The following is a 20897-nucleotide window of genomic DNA, read 5'->3' on the forward strand; positions in this document are numbered from 1 at the left end:
TAGCTGATGGTTAAAGGCAAGTCCAGAGCAAAACATACTTACTTAATTGCAAGCTAGTGTAAAAAGGAAATGCTATACTAGGATATAATTATTAGTACTAATGTGACAAAGTCTTCCATTCAAATACTCTTTAAACAAATATTTATTGTATGCATATCTAAAACCTGAAGGATATATCTTTTAAAAACATAAATAGATGAAAAGAACTTATACTTGGGGGCCGGCGCCATGGCTCACTTAATGGTTAAACCTCCGCCTGCGGCGCCGGCATCCCATATGGGCACCTGATTCTGTCTCGGTTGCTCCTCTTCCAGTCCAGCTCTCTGCTGTGGCCCGGAAGGGCAGTGGAGGACGGCCCAGGTGCTTGGGCTCCTGCACCCACATGGGAGACCCAGAAGAAGCTCCTGGCTCCTGACTTCGGATTGGCCCAGTGCCGGCCTTAGCGGCATTTGGAGAGTGAACCAATGGAAGGAAGACCTTTCTCTCTGTGTCTCTCTCTCTCACTATCTATATCTCTACTACATCTATATATAGATACAGTATATATCTATATCTCACTATCTACATCTCTGACAAATAAATAAAAAAAAGAAAAAAAGGAAAGAACTTATACTTGAATATTCCTTTGTGATATATTTGTGAGCCATGGGTCACAAGAAAATAGTGCTTTGAAAGATTTGTGCAGTCTCATTTCTTCTGTTCCATCACATTAAATGGCTTTTCTCTAAACCTGATAGCTTTTTAAACATGTAACTTGTTCTATAAGCAAGTGGTGGTAAATGTATCTCTAGATGCTTTCACTAGGGTTTGCTGATAACAGTGAAAGTCTTAGAGAACTACACTTTTGGCCCTTATTTGTAATTGCACATTTTTACATACTTTGCCTTTCTTTACTGAGAGCTCAATTAACATAAAACCCTATATATCCAACATTAAAAATTTTAAATTCATCTATAAAATTGTTCACTCTTGAAAGCTAGATCTGAGTACACCTTAAATAAAATCTTAAAAAAAGAAAGCTAGATTTGATATATTTTAACTTAATTGTATGCATTAATTCTTTGAAATGAATCTTGTATCTAAGCCAATGCCAATTATAAATTTTTTTCTATACTATATTTCAATGTCAAAAAATAGCTCAATTATTTTTTAAAAAACCTGTCTAAAAGTGTTACATCCTTTCCAGGAATAACACCTCTCTTATAAATAGTCAGCTTTGAAAATTCAGTATAAATATTCATGCATTTGAATATTTAAAAAGTAATCTGTAACATGCTAATTTGTTTATAGTGACACTAGAAAATGTTCTGTTAATAAATTGCTGGCTTTAATTATTTTTTTAAAATCCCTGCTGATTTTAATAATTTTCTAACATCAAGAGTTGTTGTCCATTTTTATATAGATAATATTGAAAAGTTCTATCAAGTCCACACTGGCTTCTCCTCCTGTTTGAGGGAAGGAGGTAGCCTTGGGAGTAAATACAAAGTCCACAATGATGGCTGATTCCCATAAACATGGAAACTTCCTACTGCCCTCAATTACTTATCACACTCAGGTATATACGATCACAAAACCAAAGGCTCTGATAAAATGGGGAAACTATTGGTGGTCTCTTGTGCTATGGTGGCAACAGAAACATTATAAAATGATATAAACTAAGGGAAAACATTTCACCATTTACTACATTTCAAATGAAATCTAAGATACACCAATGATCTAAAGTAAAAATAAAAGGAAAAAAGTCCTCATACATAGAATTATATGCCCAGGTATGTATTCAAATCAAAACATGCTCACCTCTATTGGAAAATCTCACTTGTATTCACTTATATTTCCTTCTCACTATTGTAACCTCTTTCAAAAAGAATACTTAAGATCCTCAAATTAATTATTTTCAATTGTGTGTAACTATGATCTCTATGAAATCTTGACCTCCAGAATTGCTCCATATCAATAAGTCAATAATTCTATATCCCAGGGATAAAAGCACAATGAATGAATGGCTATTGATCATGAGTAGCAGGTACTTTTCAGAAAGTATTTAAAATTTAATGTGAATGACACTGAAGAACAAACATATCAATCACTGGAAACGTCCTCAGACTGAAACAAAATGTCTCTCTTAAAACACCACTTGCTTCAAAAGTTGTGTAACATCTAATTCCTCTGAGTTCACTCTTTGAAATGCCTTATGGATGCTACCATGCCTTCTTTAAACTTCCTATTTTTTCAAGGTAAAAGGATGTAGAATCTTTAAATTTTTTCAAATAGAAGGAAAAATGTTTACAACTTATCACAATCCTGGTCAGTCTTTTAAATAATCTCAAACATTTTAGGCTTGTTCTTATGTTGGGCACACTCCTAATATTAATCAAAATACACTGTGGTATAACACTAATGTATCTCTGCATCCTTCCCTCCTCCCTCCCTCTTTCACTCCCTCCCTCCCTCCCTTCCTCCCTCCCTCCCTTCCATCCATCCATCCATCAATCCATCCACTTATGTAGCCATCCAATAGGCCATTGGTTACTATGGTGGCAGGCAGCATCTAGCATGACCCAAGTAACAAATGAACTCCTGAAATGTAATGTAGTATATAATTCTCTCCCATTGAGTGTGGCTCAAATGTACTCACTCACTTTTATCAAATAAAAACAATAGCATTTATAGGGTGTGGCTTCAGACATTAGGTTATAAAAGGATGCAGATTCCATTTTAGGCACTCTCTGTGAAAACTCTCTGGAGAAACCAGTTTCCCTATGGTAAGGTATCCCATTAACAAGTGTTAACTGGGAAGTGTGCTATAGAAATCATGAGATAATAAAACTTAGTTGTTTCAGGTCCCTAAATATATGATGGAACCAAATGTATATCAATTATGCCAGGCATGCAATGGAAGATCAAAACACATAAGGTCATATATAAAGCTGTAGACTCAGGAAAGCATAAATTTTCAAAAACTGTGCTACAAATCCATGTTTATATAAGGTAAAGAACCCAGATGCAAAGAATTTTATATGAGATAATTTTTTTCTGATTAGAAAGTCAATAATAGAAAATATTTTAAAAATAGAAGTATACAGCATCATTAAACCTCCATATTGCTAAGGGAAACCATTTTTATTACATTTGTTTTTTTAAAAGACTAAGTTCTTCCTTCCAAATCATTATCAACAATAAATAATTAGCATGATGTTTTTAAAATTAATCATAGCAATTATGACACTTTCAGAAATTTTATTTGAGAGACAGAGTTAGGTAAATACAGAGAGAGAGAGAGAGAGAGAGAGAGAGAGCGAGCTCTCATTTGCTGATTCACTCCCCAAATGCCTAAATGGTAGAAGCTAGACAGAGGCCAAAACCAGGAGCTGAAAACTCAATCCAGGTCTTCCATGTGGGGAGCAGTAACCCAACTACTTGAGCCATCCCATGCAGCCTTCCAATGTATTGTATTAACAGGAAGTTGGTGTTAAGACTCAGATCCAGAAATTGAATCCAGTTATTAATTCCAATGTGGGATGCAGGTATCTTAACCACTGGAGTAAATGCCTGTTTCCCCACCACACATTTTTAAAAATCAGCTTTGTTGAGGTCAAACTTCTATCTATACAATGAAAATTGCCAATTTTAAGTGGCAGGCAAATGTGAATTCTGAAAAATGTGTGCAATGCATAGCTGTGTAACAAACACAATAATCATAATAAGGTAACATTCTCATCACCTCAATTCCATGTCTCCATCTGTGGTTCTGAGCAATCACAGATCTACTTTCCATAGTGTAGTTTTGAATTTTCTATAATTTTATATAAATGGAGTCATGCAGTACAAAGGCTTTTGTGTCTGGCTTCTTTTAGTTATTACAATGGGTTTGAGAGTCATATATAGTGTTGAGTGCATTGGTAGTTCATTCCTTTGTATTTCTGAGACAATGTTTCATTGCATAGGACATAATACAATTTGTGTATCCATTCATCAGTTAAAAGACAGGAGTTGTTTCCAGTTTTTAGCTGTTGGGACTAAAGCTCCTATAAGCATACAAATATGAGTCTTTGTGTAGATATGTTTTTTATCACTGTTGAGTAAACAGCAGAGTGGCTGGCTGGTATGATAAGTGAATATTTAACTTTGTAAGAACCTGCCAAATTCTTCTGCAAAGTGGAAGAACTACTTTGCATTCCCATCAGCTATGAATGAGTGCTAAAGCATTTCCACAGACTCCTCAATGCAGTCTCACCATTCTTTTAAAATTCAACCTTTCTAGTAGGTGTATAGTAGTAATTCATGGTGGTTTTAAATCATTTTCCCTTAATAATTAGTAAAAGAAACATTCATATGCTTAACTATTTATCTTCTTTATGAACTGTGTCTAAGTATTTTGCACATTTTAATAAAGTTCAATCAACAGCCTATTGTAAGACAATTATACTAACCTCATTTAATTATTAGTCCTTCTTATCTTCTAAATAACAGTCCTTAATCAGAAAATTATCTTACAAATATTCATCCTGTATGCTTGCTGTTTTATTTTAAAGGGCATCTTTTTAATAAAACAGATGTTTTAAAGTTTGGTGCACTTACCATTTTTCTTCTTACACTCCTTGTTTTTGTGTCCTAAAATAAAATGGTTGATCAGCCTAAGATCACAGAGATTTTCACCTGTTTCCAGAAGTTTCAGCAGCTGTGCTTAGATGTGTGATCTCTTTTTAGTTAATTTTTATATAGAGAGTGAGATGAGAGTCAAGGGTACTTTGGTTTTTGTTTGTTTATTTTGTTTATTTTGTTTTGTCTTAATGAGGCTTTCAAATACTTTCAGCACCATTTTTTGAGATGTAATTTCTTCCACTGACTTCCATTGATGTCTTTGCAAAAATTCAATTATTTACATTTCTGAATCTCAATATTCTAATTCTCTAATTTATTCCATTAATCAATATTATTCTCTTCATGTCCAAATAAAACTGAATTGATTATCATAGCTTTCCAGAAGCAAAAGTCACCCAACTTCATTATTTTTGAAAAAATAATGTCTACAAAATAATTTCAGTGGGCTTATGTTTAATCTTGGGAAAACTGAAATATTAACAAGATTGAGTATTCTGATTCATGAACAAGTTCAATTTCTTCTTCACTCCTTTAATTTGTTTTTATTTCCTCTCAGTAGTGTTTCATGTTTTTTTTTTTTAATTTATTTTATTTATTTGAAAGACAGAGCTACAGAGAGAGGTAGAGACCGAGAGAGAGGTCTTCTATCTGCTGGTTCACTCCCCAGATGGCCGCAACGGTCAGAGCTGCGCCGATCGGAAGCCAGGAGCCAGGAGCTTCTTCCAGGTCTCCCACACAGGTGCAGGCGCCCAAAGACTTGGGCCATCTTCTACTGCTTTCCCAGGCCATAGCAGAGAGCTGGATGGGAAGAGGAGCAGCTGGGACTAGAACCGGCATCCATAAGGGATGCCAGCACTTCAGGCCAGGGCATTAACCCACTGTGCCACAGTGCCAGCCCCTTCATTGTTTTTTTGTTTGTTTGTTTTGTTTTTGTTTTTGTTTTTGACAGGCAGAGTTAGACAGTGAGAGAGACAGAGACAGAGAGAAAGGTCTTCCTTCCATTGGTTCACCCCACAAGTGGCTGGCATGGCCTGGCGCACTGCGCCAATCGAAGCCAGGAGCCAGGTGCTTCCTCCTGGTCTCCCATGCAGGTGCAGGGCCCAAGGACCTGGGCCATCCTCCACTGCTTTCCTGGGCCACAGCAGAGAGCTGGACTGGAAGAGGAGCAACCGGGACAGAATCCAGTGCCCCGACCGGGACTAGAACCCGCGGTGCCGGCGCCGTAGGCGGAGGATTAGCCTAGTGAGCCACGGCACTGGCCCCCTTCATTGTTTTAAGTATAGAAGTCATCAACATGTTAACATTTATCCTTAGGTATTTAATTTATATGAGATCATAAATGCTATTTTAATATGAATCTTAAATTCTGTTTTGTTGATAGTAGATTTTTGTATGCCAATCTTATCTCCTGCAGTCTTGTAGGAGTCCCCTATCTCTCTTAATATTATTTCTTACAGACTCCTTAGCATTTTCTCCATCTGAGAAGAAGGAGCGTTACTTCTTCCTTTTCAGTCTATAAGCTCTCTATTTCCTATTCTTGTATCATTGAACCGTTATGACCCACAGTGCATTCTGGAATGGAAGTAGGGAAGGTAAATATATTTGCATTGTTTTTGAGTTGAAGGTGATCACAATTGGTCTTTTGTCACTAAGTATGATACTAACTATAAGTTTTATGTAGATCATTTATCATACTGAAGAAGTAGCCTTTTATTTCACCTTTCATAAGAGTTCTTTTTTTAACCTACATTTGTTGAGACAAGCAAATGACTTTTCTCTTTTATTCTGCTAGTATGGAAAATTCCATAGTTTGATATTTAAACATTAAATCAACTATGCATTCGAAAAACAAACATCCCTTGGTTGTGATTTATCATCCAACATGGGTTTCTTATCTATATCCATAAGGAATATTGGTATGTAACCATCTGCATTTTGATACCTCTTTCTAAACTGGATATGTCAGCTGCACCAGCCTCATATACATAGTTGAGTGTGTGCCCTCTTTCAGGTCCTGGGAGAGTTTCAGTAGAGTTGGTATTATTTTTTCCTTTAATATTGGTAAGATTTACCAGTGAAACAAACTGGGCCCAGAATTTTCTTTGTGAGGTCTTAACCTTAAATTCACCCTAATGTACATACACTTTTTTTGAGGAAGTGTGGCAACCTGTCATAGTATTGTCTTCTAGGAAACTTAACCATTTAGTCTAAGTTGTCCTATTCATTGGCATAAAATTCTTCACAACACTGGCTAATGTTTACAGTGCCTGTAGGACCCATAATGAAGTCAGACTTCTAACTGGTGCTTTCTCTCTCTCTCTTTAATCTATTTACAGGCTTAACAATTTTATTGATTTTTTAAAAAAATATCTATTTATTTGGAAGGCAGAACAACGAAGAGAGAGGGAGAGACAGAGCGATATTCCATTCACTGTTTGACTCCCCAAATGGCCACAACAGCCAGGATCCAGTAACTCCATGTCTCCCATATCAGTGCCCAGTTGGGGCATCATTTGCTGCTTTCTCAGGCGCAGTAGCAGGGTGCTGGACTGAAGTGCAGCCGACAGGACTTGTACTCTCCTCTTCTGTCCTTTGTTTTTTTGACTGAGTACATTTATGATTCCATTTTTATCTCTTTTGTTGTTCTATTGGCCATGACCCCTCATTGTTGTTTCTGGGTTACTTTACATCTTATCGCATACCACTTCAATGTATCATCCTATCTTCAAGCAATGGAATACCATTTCAGGTACAGTATAACCACCTTACACAAATGTTTTTCCCCTTCTTGATGACAGTCATTATGTTCTTGTTCTAAATTTTACTTCTCAAAGCAATAAATCTCAAATAATATAGTCATTGCTCAGGAAGATAATAGTCTTTAGAAAACTTTAATAGAAATCTTTGGTATTGATTCACATACTTACAGTTTGTGTTTTTCCTCATTCCTTTTTGCATACTTAGATTTTTTACTGCATAGGATTTAACTTCTGGAGAACTTCCTTTAACATTTGTTTTAATGTCATTTTCCTGGTAACATGATTTCTGCTTATGTATACAACAAAGTCTTCATTTTACCTTTATTTTTCACACTTAATTTTCTGAATACAAATTTCCAACTTTTATTTTGGAACTTGAAAAATCCCTGCTCACTTTCTTCATTGTTGCATTATTTTCTGCGAAAAATAAGCTGTTATCTTCTTCGTTCTCTGAACATAATGTCTTCTTCCTAAGGATGCTTTTCCCAGTTTTCTCAATCTGATTATGATGGGCCTTCACATAGTTTTTATTATGTTCTTGCTGTTTTGGATTGACTGGATCTCTCAGATCTGTGATTTTATAAATCTCACAAATTTCGTCAAATTTGAAAAAATTGTAGCTATTATCTCTTTAGACATCTTTCCCAGCTCCTTTGACATTCTCCTGATACTCTTCATCTCTGTGTTTAAATTTGAGAATTTCTTTTAGTATCTGTTCATCTGTGCCACAATGCCTGCCCCCAACAGCTGGTATTTAAATGAGATCCAACTTTCTGAAAGGAGTTGTTTAAATCTATTAACTCACTGAGTACTTACTCATCACAAGTCTATTTTGTAGGTACTATCATAGTGCCAATGTTTTACACAAAGAAACTAAGGCTCAGGGAGATTTAATCACTTGCAAAACCTTGAATAGCTCAGGAGTGGTTGATCCAGAAACTGAAGCTATGAAATATGAGTTCTGGTGGAAAAAGGCAGTTATCAGAGTAATCTGCCCTTGGAACCTGGTCCCAAGACCAGAGAGAAATATCAGTGAATACATTTAAATAGGTGCCAAGAACTCCATCGAGGTCTCCCACATGGGTAGCAGGAATCCAAATAATTGAGTCACCATTTGCTGCCTCCCAGGTACAAGAGTGGGAAGCCAGTTTGGAAGCAGAGTAGCTAGGACCTGAACCAGCCTCCAATGAGATGTGGCATTCCAATCTGCAGCTTACCATGCCTGCCCTGTAAATGGGATCAGGCATTTTGGAATAATCATTGGCTTCATTACTTGCATCAGGATTTGGATGGACCGTGATGGTCACTTTTATGCATCAGCTTGAATGCAGACACCTAAATCCATCTAGGTGTATCTGTGAGTGTGTTTTTGGAATAGATTAGTTTTTGAATCAACAGATTGAGTGAATATCACCCTCACCAATGTAGGAGGGCATCATCTAAACTACTGAGGATCCAAATAGAACAAAAAGTTAGAGAAGGATGAATTTGAGTTCTCTGATTTGGCTGCAACATCCACCTTCCCCTGCCCTTGGACATCATTGCCCCTGGTTCTCAGGCCTTCCAACTTGGACCAAATTGCTCCACTAGTAGATGATGGGACTTACCACCTTCCATAAGGCAAGAGACAATTTCAGGACTCAGACACTCCTTCTATCTCCTATTGATTCCTTTTCTCTATTCCCTCTCCTCTCCTCTCCTCTCTCTCTCTCTCTCTCTCTCTCTCTCCCTCCCTCCCTCTTTCCTTCCTTCTTCTCTTCCCTCCCCTCCCCTCTCCTCTTCTTTCTTTCCGTTTCTCAGTGGAATCCTGAGTAACAAATGAACGTGGACGGAGCAGGGGTTACTTAACAGTTCAGCTTGTCATGCAGTGACCTTGTAGTGGGAATGCACCCACACCATCAGCTTGCAATGAGAGATCCCTATCCTAGGCATCACTTTGAGCTTCTGAGTACCAAGGTGCTTCATTTACATGGAAACCAATGAGTTCTCTGAGACCCAGTGGTGCCTGAATTATCCACATCCCCTATATGCATATCTTTCTCCTGTTACTGTGTTGCAGCATACTGAGTGCTAGATAAACAACTACTTGGGGTAACTAATATGGTATTAGCATGGTACACATTGTGAATACTTAATTTTAAGTGATGTCAGTAAAATAGAGGACATAATAACAGTTTACAAATGCTTTTAACCAGACCTGTGCTTCTATATATCGTTCAGGAACCTGGCCTGGTGTGAGCTAAATTATCTTCTTCAAAGTGGCCTAATGTGCTCTACTTCATATAAATAATGAAAGACTGACAAACATACATACCTTTGGAAGCTATCATATTAAAATACTTGCATTATGATTCCTCCATTGTGTTAAAAGTCACATATAATTGTTTTTTATCACACTGCTAGTTCATTAATTGAGTAATTAAAAGCTTAATAAAATGAAGCAGATTAAGAAGTTGGAGAGAAAATGATTTTCTATAGTTGGTAGTCAGGGAACTTCATTGTGTAATTTTAATTTATAGCCAAATGCTGGCACCAATTTCATATACATTTCCAGGAAACATATTAAAAGTTTAATTTCTGGTACTTAAAAAATAATGACAATCTAACTTTCACTCTTAATTTTCTTATCACCACTGGCTGCGTAGCTTTCCCTTTTCCCAGCTCTTTAAAGCAGAGTTCTACACATCCCTCACAAGTCTGTTCTAGGTAAAAATTCAAACTAAGTTTAGTAATTTTTCAGATAACATCCAAGTTCAAAAATCCATTTTTCATAGCTATTAAAAATGTGGTATATGTCACAAATGATAAAGAAATGTAAAACCATATATTTTAAATCTTCAAATTAAAGCAATTAATTAAAAAGTACTTGGTTTCGGATCTTGGCTTTTATTAATAACTAATGAAGAACTATAACCTAAACTATGTCCAGAAGATTCAAATATTATTTTTAACAAGTTAAAATTAAGATGGTATTTTCTTATATTCAATTATTAAAAACTCTGGGTTATATAATTTCCATCAGCTAAAATCCTAAGTTTAATTGAGGGAGCAAATGAGCCTAAAAGTCCCACATCTAGATCAAGATTTTTACAGTGTGAATGGGGAAATGAGTTGTATACCTTCACAAGACACAAGTAGGATGTTCTGTAGCCTCAAGGTCAAAACACTCTCCTGACTTCATGTCTCTCTAGAATATTATGATTTCTAACTTTAAATTGCATGACATGAACTAATTACAAAATAAGGAACTTAAAACTAAAGGCTAAGTATTTAGTATTCAGATAAAATTTTCATGAATCATATATACTTATCAATAAAACTATAGGAAATTCAAATTCACCAAGATAAAAAGACACCAAATTGTATACCTGGAAGCTACGTATTTACCTCACATTGCCCTTGGTGTTTCTGAGAACTGTTGCAGCAAAATTCTGGGTGACACCCACCAAGCTGATTCCATCCACCTCTACGATCTGGTCGTTGACTTGTATTCTTCAGGAAGAAGAAAAAATGACCCACAATTAATTTATCTGATAACGCATTATCATTCCCAATAAATGAGTTGGCGAAATACTTGATTTCTAAGATACTCTGACTGATCTTTTACATACATACTCAGATGCATTACAGAAAAATTACAAAAAAATATTATTTGTCTCTAAATTTATGTCCATCACTGCTACTACAGAGCTAACTATCAAACTAATTTGGGTATCTAACCTTCCTATAGAATTTTGAAATAGAAATAATATGTATGCATGGGGACACACAATGTATATTCATTTATATACTTTCACAAATTATGAAGTTCATCTTTCTACAACTTTGTGGCCCACAATCTTATGTTTATATTTGAGGTTTCTCCATGGCTATTATAACTGCAATTACAATTGTATTATCTTTTATGCATATCAGAACATATGTATTATTTTGCAGATGCACAATTTTGTTGTTTTCCATTTTAGCCATTATAAATACTGCCTTAATAAGCAGTTTCACACTTCACTTCTTACGTATATGTGCATTTCTTCCATATACAGATTAGTGTAACTAGAAATGAAATTCTTGAGTCAAAGGATACAGAATTTTTTGGGAAGATTTTTAATTTATTTGAAAGGCAGAGTTACAGAGAGAAAGGAGGGGAGAGAGAGATAGAGAGAGAGAGAGAGAGAAAGAAAGAGAATCCATTCATTGGTTCACTCCCCAAATGGCCACAATAGACAGGGCTGGACCAAGATAAAATCAGCATCCATGAGTTCCTTCTGGATGTCCCACAAGGGTGGCAGGGGTCCAACCACTGGGGCCATTTATTCACTGCCTTCTCAGGCCATTAGCAGGGAGCTGGATTGGAAGTGGAGCAGCTGGGACATGAACCAACACTCACATGGGAAGCCAGCATCTCAGGCAGTTTAACCCACTAGGCCACAACGGTGGCCCCAGATATAGACATTTTCAACTTTGTTAGATGCTGGCAAATCTCCACACCCCAGGAATACATGGTTATGTTCAGATCCTTTAAGTACTTCTTAAATCATTGGGATTTAGGAAGGTAATATGTTCCAATTATTAATTGCATTTCCCTAATTACTAGTGCAGGTGAATATTTCCTTATATGTTTATGAATCATCTCCTACTTCCATAAATTAGACCACTTCTTTTACCATCTGTCACTGCTTTTGGGTTGAAAGTCTTTTTTTCTTATTGATTTATATAAGATACATTTATATATCCCATATACTTTCTATCTTGTACCTGAATACTTTCCTAAACATGCTGCCCTTATAACCATTAACGAGTAAAATTAATTCATCATTCACAGTCCCCACATCCAGAACATCTCCAAACTTAAAACTGTGATTCCTAGAGGCCAGTAACAGAGCAGGCAGGGAGCTAAGGTAAGACAGGACAACAGGTGGCAGAACACAGCAGGGTGAATGTAGTGGGTTCTGGTGTTTTGTAGCACAGCAGAGTGACCATGGCTCAAGATGGTGTATTATATCCTATATAAAGAACTAGAACAGACTAGTTGATGGTCTCCAAATACAAAGAAACAACAGGGAAGTGAAAAGGCTGGTTGTCTGGTATGGCTGGTATATGTGTTGAAATGTTCCATTATTCCCCCCTTAAAATGTGCAATATTGCATGTTGATTGAAAATCTAAATAAAATAAAATCATTTAAAGCAAAATTTAAAGAAGAATATGAGAAGTACTAAACACAATAAAGAAATCCTGAAAATCAGGCTTTTTAATAAAAAATAATAGTACAGAACTACCACTTTCTATAAAAAAAAAAAAAGAAGAAAAATACAGGTTTGTACAGTCAGTAGATAGAATGACCAGATGAAGGAAAACCAAGTAGATGAGTGTCTCAATAGGCAAGAGGAAAGAACAAACTAGGTCAAAGAAGCTCCTGAAAACATCCTTCCTTTTCAGAGTGATTTAGCTGAAATGCAGAGAAACCAATGCAGTTGTAGGGACTAAGAACTCTAATCAAAGAAAGAGCAAAAGTGTTGGAAAGATTTAGATAAAGAGAAGATGATTCATTGATTCGATTGATTGATTCTGTCAGCAATTTAGCAAAAATGAAATGATCCTGAGTGTACTCCAAGGACAGAGCTGCCAGGATAAACATTTGAGTGAGGTGTGGCCCCTGTTTGAGAATATTATACACATACATATGCACATACACATACATATATACACACATGTGTACAGATGCCTAAGTAGGATGTGTGCATATGTTGCAGGGAGTGGTGATATGAGATGTGAAAAGCTATACCAAACATTAAAGTAAGTGCTAAGAAAATCTGAATAAAAGCAATCAATGTCAAGAGGAGAGTCCTCACTCTTCAAAATGAAGGTCAAATGAAACTAGAGCAGCAATAACACTGACAATAGATGGGTTCACAGTGATTTTCCAAATAATCCATGAAAATCATCAGTCATATGATAAAATGTTGTTTTAAATGGTGATGTAACAAAGATCACAGATTACTATAGCTTACCTTTATGAAAAGTAACAGAACATTAAAAACTAGTCACAGGAAATTTGCAAAGAAAAAATTGATTCCTGGAAATGGAATTAATCCACTCACAATAGGCTTGAGTGCCTTTCAAAAGTCTAGTGCCTGGGTGTACCTTGAGCCCAGGTTGAGACACCATTTGGGACGCAGTGTCTCATATTAGAGTGCCTGGGTTTGAGTCTTAACTCCATTTCTGATTCCTGCTTCCTGCTACTGTGAACTCTGAGAAGCACAGGTAATGATTCCATTATTTGGGTCCTTGCCACCCATGTGGGAGACCTGGATTGAGTTCCAGCCTCCTGACTTAAGCCTGACCCAGCCCCAGCTATTGCAGGCATTTAAGGAGTGAATCAATAGATAGAAAATCTTTGCCTCCCTCCCTTAATCTCTCCCTCATTACCTCCTCCCTTATTTTCTCTCCCTCTCGCTATTCAGTGAAATAATAATAGAAAACTTCCCTAACTTGAAGAAACAAAGGGACATCCAAGTATAGGAAGCACACAGAATTCCTAATAGGCATGACCAGAAAAGATCTTCACCATGACACACTGTAGTCAAACTTTCAACAGTAAGTCCTAAAGAAAAGATTCTAAAATCTGCATGTGAGAAACGACAGATTACTTTCAGTGAATCTCCAATTAGATTCACAGCTGATTTCTCCTCAGAAACCCTACAGGTTAGGAGAGAAAGGAGAGACATAGTCCAAGTCTTAAGAGAAAAAAAACCTGTCAAACCAGAAAACTAAACCCTGTAAAGGTCTCATTTATGAAGAAGGTGAAATAAAGACCTTCTATAAACAGAAATTGAAAGTATTTGTTACCAATTGTCCAGCCTTACAAATGATGCTTCAAGATATATTACACACAGAAACACAGAAAGATAGCCATCATTACAAAAGAATGTGAAAGCAGAAAACCTCATAGTAAAAATACAAAGGAAATCCAAAGTAACAGACTGGCTGGATATATTAAAAAAAAAAAAGACCCATCTATTTACTGCCTACAACAAACACACCTCGACAACAAATATACACAAAGACTGACAGTAAAAGGATGGAAAAAAAGATACTCCATTCTAACAGAAAGCAAAAATGGGCAGATGTAGACATCCTAATATCAGACAAAATAGACTATCACAAAAACTGTTAAGAGAGATAAAGAAGGCATTATCTAATGATTAAGATATCAGTTCAACAGGAAGGTGACTATAATAAATGTATATGCACCCAATGTAAGGGCTCCTGACTATTTAAAATAAATGTTAATGGATCTAAAGGGAGACACAGACTCCAATACAATATTAATATTGGACTTCAATGCCTCACTATAATCAGTAGACAAATGAACTAGACAGGAAATCAACAAAGAAACAACAGACCTAACTGACACTATGGACCACATGACCTAACTGATATCTACAGAACATTTCATTCCACAGCTGAAAAATAGACATTATTTTAATCAGTGCAGGGAACTTTCTCTAGGATAGAACAAATGCTAGAGAGAAAGCAAGCCTCAGCAAATTTTTTTTTTAAAAATTGAAATCATGCCATGTATCCTTTCTGACCATAGTGTAATGAAACTGGAAATTAACAAGTTAAGAATCTCTAGAAAACATGCAAACACATAGAGACTGAACAACATGCCCCTGAATGAACAGTGGGTCATGGAAGAAATCAAAATAGAGATAAAAAATTTCTGTAAATGAATGAAAATGACAATATAACATATGAAAACATATGAGATATAGCAAAAGCAGTGTAAAGAGGCAAGTTTATAGCTATTAGTGCCTACATCAATAAACTGGAAAGGCATCAAATACATGAGCTATCAATGCATCACAAGGACCCAGAAAAACAACAAACCAAACTCAAAATTGGTAGGAGGAAAGAAATCATTAAAATTACAGAAGAAATAAACAAATTGAAACAAAAAATTACAAAAGGTCAGTTAAATGAAGACTGACCTTCATTATTTTGAAATGAATAAATAAGATTGATACACCATTGGACCAACTAACAACAACAATGAAAAGAAACCAAGAGAGAGAAGACACAAATCAATAAAATCAGAGATGAAAAAGGAGATGTAGTGGGGCTGGTGTTGTGGCATAGTAGGCAAAGCCTCCACCTGCAGTGCCGGCGTCCTGTATGGGCACTAGTTCATATCATAGCTGCTCCTCTGTCTTCTGATGGCCTGGAAAAGCAGTGGAAGATAGGCCAAGTACTTGGGACCCTGAACCCACGTGGGAGACCTGGAAGAAGCTCCTGGCTCCTGGCTTCAGATTGGCCCAGCTCTGGCTATTGTGGCCATTTGGGGAGTGAACCAGTGGATGGAAGATATTTTTCTCTGTCTCCTCCTTTCTCTTTCTGTAACTCTGACTCTCAAAGAAATAAAATAAATCTTTTTTTAAAACAGGAGATGTAACAATGGATACCACAGAAATAAAAAGAATTATCAGGAACTAATACAAATAGCTATATGCCAACATATTGGAAAACCTAGAAGAAATGCATAGATTCCTGGACATACACAATCTACCAAAACTGAGTCATGAAGACATAGAAAACCTAAACAGACCAATAACCAAGACAGAGATAAAATCAGTAATGAAGACCCTCCCAACAAAGAAAAGTCTAGGACCAGAGGCTTCACTACTGAATTCTACCAGATTTGTAAAGAAGAACTAACTCTAATTCTTCTCAAGTTATTCAAAACAACTGAAAGGGACACAAACTCCTTCTATGAGGCCAGTATCACCATGGTTCCAAAACCAGAAAAAAACACAACAGAGAAAGAGAAATATGGACTAATATCCCTGATGAATGTAGATGCAAAAATCCTCAACAAAACACTAGCTAAACAAATCCAATAACACATCAGAAAGATAATTCACCCAGATCAAGTGGGATTTATCCTTGGTATGCAGGGAGGGTTCAACATATACAAGTCAATAAATGTGATGCATCACACTAACAAATTGAAGAATAAAAACCACATCTCAATAGATGCAGAGAAAGCATTTGATAGAATACAAAATCCTTTTATGATGAAAACTTTAAGCAAATTGGGTTTAGAAGAAACATTCTTTAAACATAATCAAGGCAATTTAAGACAAACCCACAGCCAGCATCACATTGAATGGGGAAAAGTTGGAAGCATATCCAGTAAGATCCAGAATCAGACAAAGATGCCCACACTCACCACTGCCATTCAATACAGTCCTTGAAGTTTTAGCCAGAGCCATTAGGCAAGGAAAAGAAATCAAAGGGATACAAATTGTATAGGAGGAAATCAAATTATCCCTGTTTGCAGAGGACATGAACCTATATAAAGGAGAACCAAAAGACTCCAGTAAGAAGTCTGTTGGAACTCAGAGAGTTTGGTAGTTTCAGGATATAAAATTAACACACAAAAATCCATAGCCTTTTTATGCATAGACAATGCCATGCCTGAGAAAGAAGTTATAAGTGCATTCCCATTAACAATAGCTACAAAAATTTTAAATACTTCAGAATAAATTTTACCTAGGAGGTGAAAGCTCTCTCTGATGAAAATATTAGAGAAAGAAATAGAAAAAAGCACACACACAAAATGGGAAAATTTTCCATGTTTGTGGATTGGAAAAATTAATATCATTAAAATGTCCACACTACCAAAAGCAATTTAAAGATTCAAGGCAATGCTAATCAAAAAACTACTGACATTATTCTCAGATCTACAAGAAACAGTGCTAAAATTCATATGGAAATATAAGAGACACTGGATAGCTAAAACAATCTTAAACAACAAAAATAAAGCAATACCAGAATTCAAGACATATAACAGGGGAGTTATAAACAAAACAGCCTGGTACTGGCATAGAAATATATATGTAGGTCAATGGAACAGAATAGAAACTCCAGAAATCAATCCACTTGTCGACGACCAACTAAAGGAGCTAAAATTACCGTCTAAAGAAAGGACAGTCTGTTCAACAAATGGTGCTGAGAAAACTAGACCTCTGCATGCAGAAGTATGAAACAAGATCCCTACCTTACACCTTACACAAAAATCAACTCAAAATGGATCAAGGATCTAAATCTATGACCAGATAGAATCAAGTTATTAGAGGAATACATTGGAGAAACTCTGAAAGACATTGGCATAAGCAAACACTTTTTGGAAAAGACCCCAGAAGCACAGGCAATAAAAAAAAAAAAAAAACTGACAAATGGGATTATATTAATCCAAGGAGCTTCTGCACTGCAAAGGAAGCACTCAACAAAGTGAAGAGGCAACTGACAGAATGGGAGAAAATAGTTGCAAACTATGCAGCTGATACAGGATTAATATCCCAAATCTATAAAGAGCTCAAGAGACTCAACAGCAACAAAAAAACAATCAAGTTATGAAATGGGCAAAGGACTTGAATGGGCTTTTTTCAAAACAGGCTACCCAAATGGCCAACAGGACTGGACTAAGCCAAAACCGGAAGTCTTGAACACCATCTGGGTCTTCTATGTGGGTGTCAGTGGCCCAGGCACTTGGGTCATCCTCTGATGCTTTCCCAGGTACATTAGCAGGGAGGTGGATTGGCAGCAGGGCAGCTGACAATTGAACTGGCATCCATACAGAATGTTAGCATCTCAGGTGGTGGCTTAACTTGCTGTATCACAATGCTGGCCCCAATAAGTTTTAGCTCAATTGGAAGAAAGTCGGTAAATTCATAATGAAAAGTCCTACTGCAATTATGAAATTCTAGGAGGTTATTTCCTTATCATCTGTGAAAAGGAAGAAGACTATTAGTAAATTACCTTCTTTTAAAAAAAAACTATTTATTTTATTTTAAAGTCAGAGTTACACAGAGAGAGCAGAGTTAGAGAGAGAGAGAGAGAGAGAGAGAGAGAGGTCTTCCATCCACTGGTTCACTCCCCAGATGGCCGATCTGAAGCCAGGAGCTGGGAGCTTCTTCCAGGTCTTCCATGTGGGTGCAGGGGCCCAAGGACTTGGGCCATCTTCTACTGCTTTCCCAGGCCACAGCAGAGAGCTGGATTGGAAGAGGAGCAGCCGGGACTGGAACCAGCACCCATATGGGATACCAGCGCTTCAGGCCAGGGCGTTAACCCACTGTGCCATGACGCTGGCCCCAATAAATTACTTTCAAAAGCAGAATATTAATAATCCCAATTTCTGGACAGCGCTATGGCACAGCATGTTAACCTGCTGCCTGGGGTACCTGTTTGAGTTCCAGTTGCTCTGCTTTCAATCTAGCTCCCTGCTGATGTGCCTGGGAAGGCAGAGGAAGATGTTTTCTTGCTACTTAGGTCCCTGCCAAATATTTGGTCCCCTGCCGCCCATGTGGGAGACCCAGATGGAGTCACAGACTCCTTGTTTGGTCTGGCCCAGCCCCAGTCATTGTAGCCACCTGGGGAGTCACCAAAGGAATGGAAAAATCTCTCTCTCCCTCTCTCTCACTCTGCCTTTCAAATAACTAAAAATATATCTTTAAAAGAAATAATCCCACTTTCTTTTAGGTGTGACACACATGCAGTCAGCTGAACATTTCACTCAAAAGGTTCATTTCAAACTTCCCTGGTGCAAAATATTAAACAAAGTGCTATGGGCAAACAAGACTATTACACTAAGATGTGCTCCTTCTTACAGAAGGTGTGATATCTCTAGTTACATAAATTAGCCTGGTTTCCCTTGGGAACAGCTGTGTATGTCAATATGGGATCTGAAGACTACAAAAGAAATGATGCTGCTATGGTTCTCACGGGAAACTCATGAATTTTTTTTTCAACACAGTTTACTCTCTCCTGACAAGGTGGCTAAATGGTATTTACTTAAATGTTAAAAAAAAATTCAAAGCTACTTAGTCAATGTTCTAATTCAAAAAAAGATGAAATTTCTTTGAAGTTGGCAGTCACATTTCTGAGTGTATTTTATTTTCATGTCTAACTTTCTGTTCCTAGCCCCAGCCTGACACATCAGGAATTTAGTATGAGGCTAAACTGAAATTTTTACATTAAAGGTCCATGTAGGTCACTGTGGCCCTGTGGGTTAAAGCCCTGACCTGTAGCACAGATATTCCATATGGGGCCAGTTTGAGTCCCAGCTGCTCCATTTCTGATCCAGCTCCCCACTAATTTGCTTGGGAAAGCAGCAGAGGATGGCCCAATCCCTTGGACCCCTGCATCCATGTGGGAGACCTGGAAGAGGCTCCTGGCTTCGGATTGGCTCAGCTCTGGCTGTGGTGTCCATTTGGGGAGTGAACCAGCACATAGAAGACCTCTACCTCTCTCTGTAACTCTGTCTTTCAAGTAAATAAAGTAAATCTTTTTTTTTTTTTAATGAGTCCATGTAGCTTGAGATGATGAAAGCCAAGACAAAAACAATTACAGGATGCTGGGATGTGTATCCAAATTATCTAGGTGAGTGTTTAAGTCCCAACCTCAGACCCCTATCCCAGAGATCTTAACTTCATAGATTTAGAAGGCACGCGAGAGCCTGCAATTTTAGACAAAAACACACTGGAGAACTGCTTGTGTCCAGAATCATCAACCATGGTTCCTAATTTCCCTTCTACCTGTGTTATCTTTAAAAATGCCAGAACTGGAGCTGGTCTTGTGGCACAGCTGGTAAAGCCACCACCTGCAGTGCTGGTATCCGATATGGGTACCAGTTCATGTCCTGGCTGCTCCAGTTCCAATCCAGCTCCTGTTAATGGCCAGGAAAAGGCAGCAGAAGATGATCCAGGAGCTTGGGCCCCTGCCATGCATGTGGGAGATCCAGTTGAAGCTCCAGGCTCCTGGCTTTGGCTTTGCCCAGACCTGGCTGTGGAGGCCATCTAGGGAGTGAAACAGCTGACGAAAGATCTCTCTCTCTCTCTCTAACTCTTTAAAGCAAATAAATCTTTAAATAAATGAATAAAAGTACCAGAACGGGGATCATCTGTTTTGATATTTCTGAGGTGGAGCCACATGCTGCCTGCCCTAGAAGATGTTAGCCAGCTGTCCTCACCCATATCTCTGTCGCACCCCAGCAGTCAGGTCAATGGAAGGAAATGACGGTCCACAGACACAGAGAGATCCACCCACCCGGGGATCTTATAAAAGATCTTATAAAAGAAAGCCAATATTCTGCCTACAAATCAGAAAGTCATTCACGTGCTTTCACATTTCCACATCTGAGAAATACTCTAGAATTGTGTCCTAAATAAGTCAGAAGATAATAAGCTGTCAAGGAAAGAACTGCCAGGGAAGTTTTCTGGATGGCTTGGGGCTAACAGTGCCTTCCGCTCACCTGCCATCCCGCTGGGCAGCACCGCCTTCTGTCACTGTCTTGACAAATATCCCCAGCTTTTCAAGTCCGGCATCTGCTCCAACACCCATTCCAATAATACTGATACCAAGGCCATCCTCATCTGCAGAGAAAAAAAGGGAAATCCTAGATTTGACACTGGTCTGTGATGAGCCGGGGAGGTCGGCTGGATGCTTCCGGAGTTGCTCTTTTTCTGCGCAGGAGACAT

The 20897-nt window shown here is 37.6% G+C and overlaps 1 protein-coding gene across 42 annotated transcripts in view; it reads right to left on the minus strand.

Annotated features, from left to right (window-relative positions):
* PPP1R9A (protein phosphatase 1 regulatory subunit 9A) overlaps positions 1-20897 on the minus strand; it is a 320662-nt gene that overhangs the window by 96671 nt on the left and 203094 nt on the right. For all 42 annotated transcript variants that reach the window (XR_016222787.1, XM_089315741.1, XM_089315740.1 and 39 more), the window contains 2 exons: positions 20672-20792; positions 10749-10853 (listed from right to left, as the gene is read on the minus strand). Coding sequence is in view for 41 of the 42 variants with exons in the window: in XM_089315741.1 (XP_089171867.1) it covers positions 10749-10853; positions 20672-20792 (226 nt within the window). In the remaining variant the exon portion in view is untranslated. The remainder of the gene's footprint in view (positions 1-10748; positions 10854-20671; positions 20793-20897) is intronic.

This window comes from Oryctolagus cuniculus, chromosome 16, assembly GCF_051225735.1.
Source record: "Oryctolagus cuniculus isolate XC-2025 breed Fujian yellow rabbit chromosome 16, ASM5122573v1, whole genome shotgun sequence".
Classification (NCBI taxonomy): domain Eukaryota; kingdom Metazoa; phylum Chordata; class Mammalia; order Lagomorpha; family Leporidae; genus Oryctolagus; species Oryctolagus cuniculus.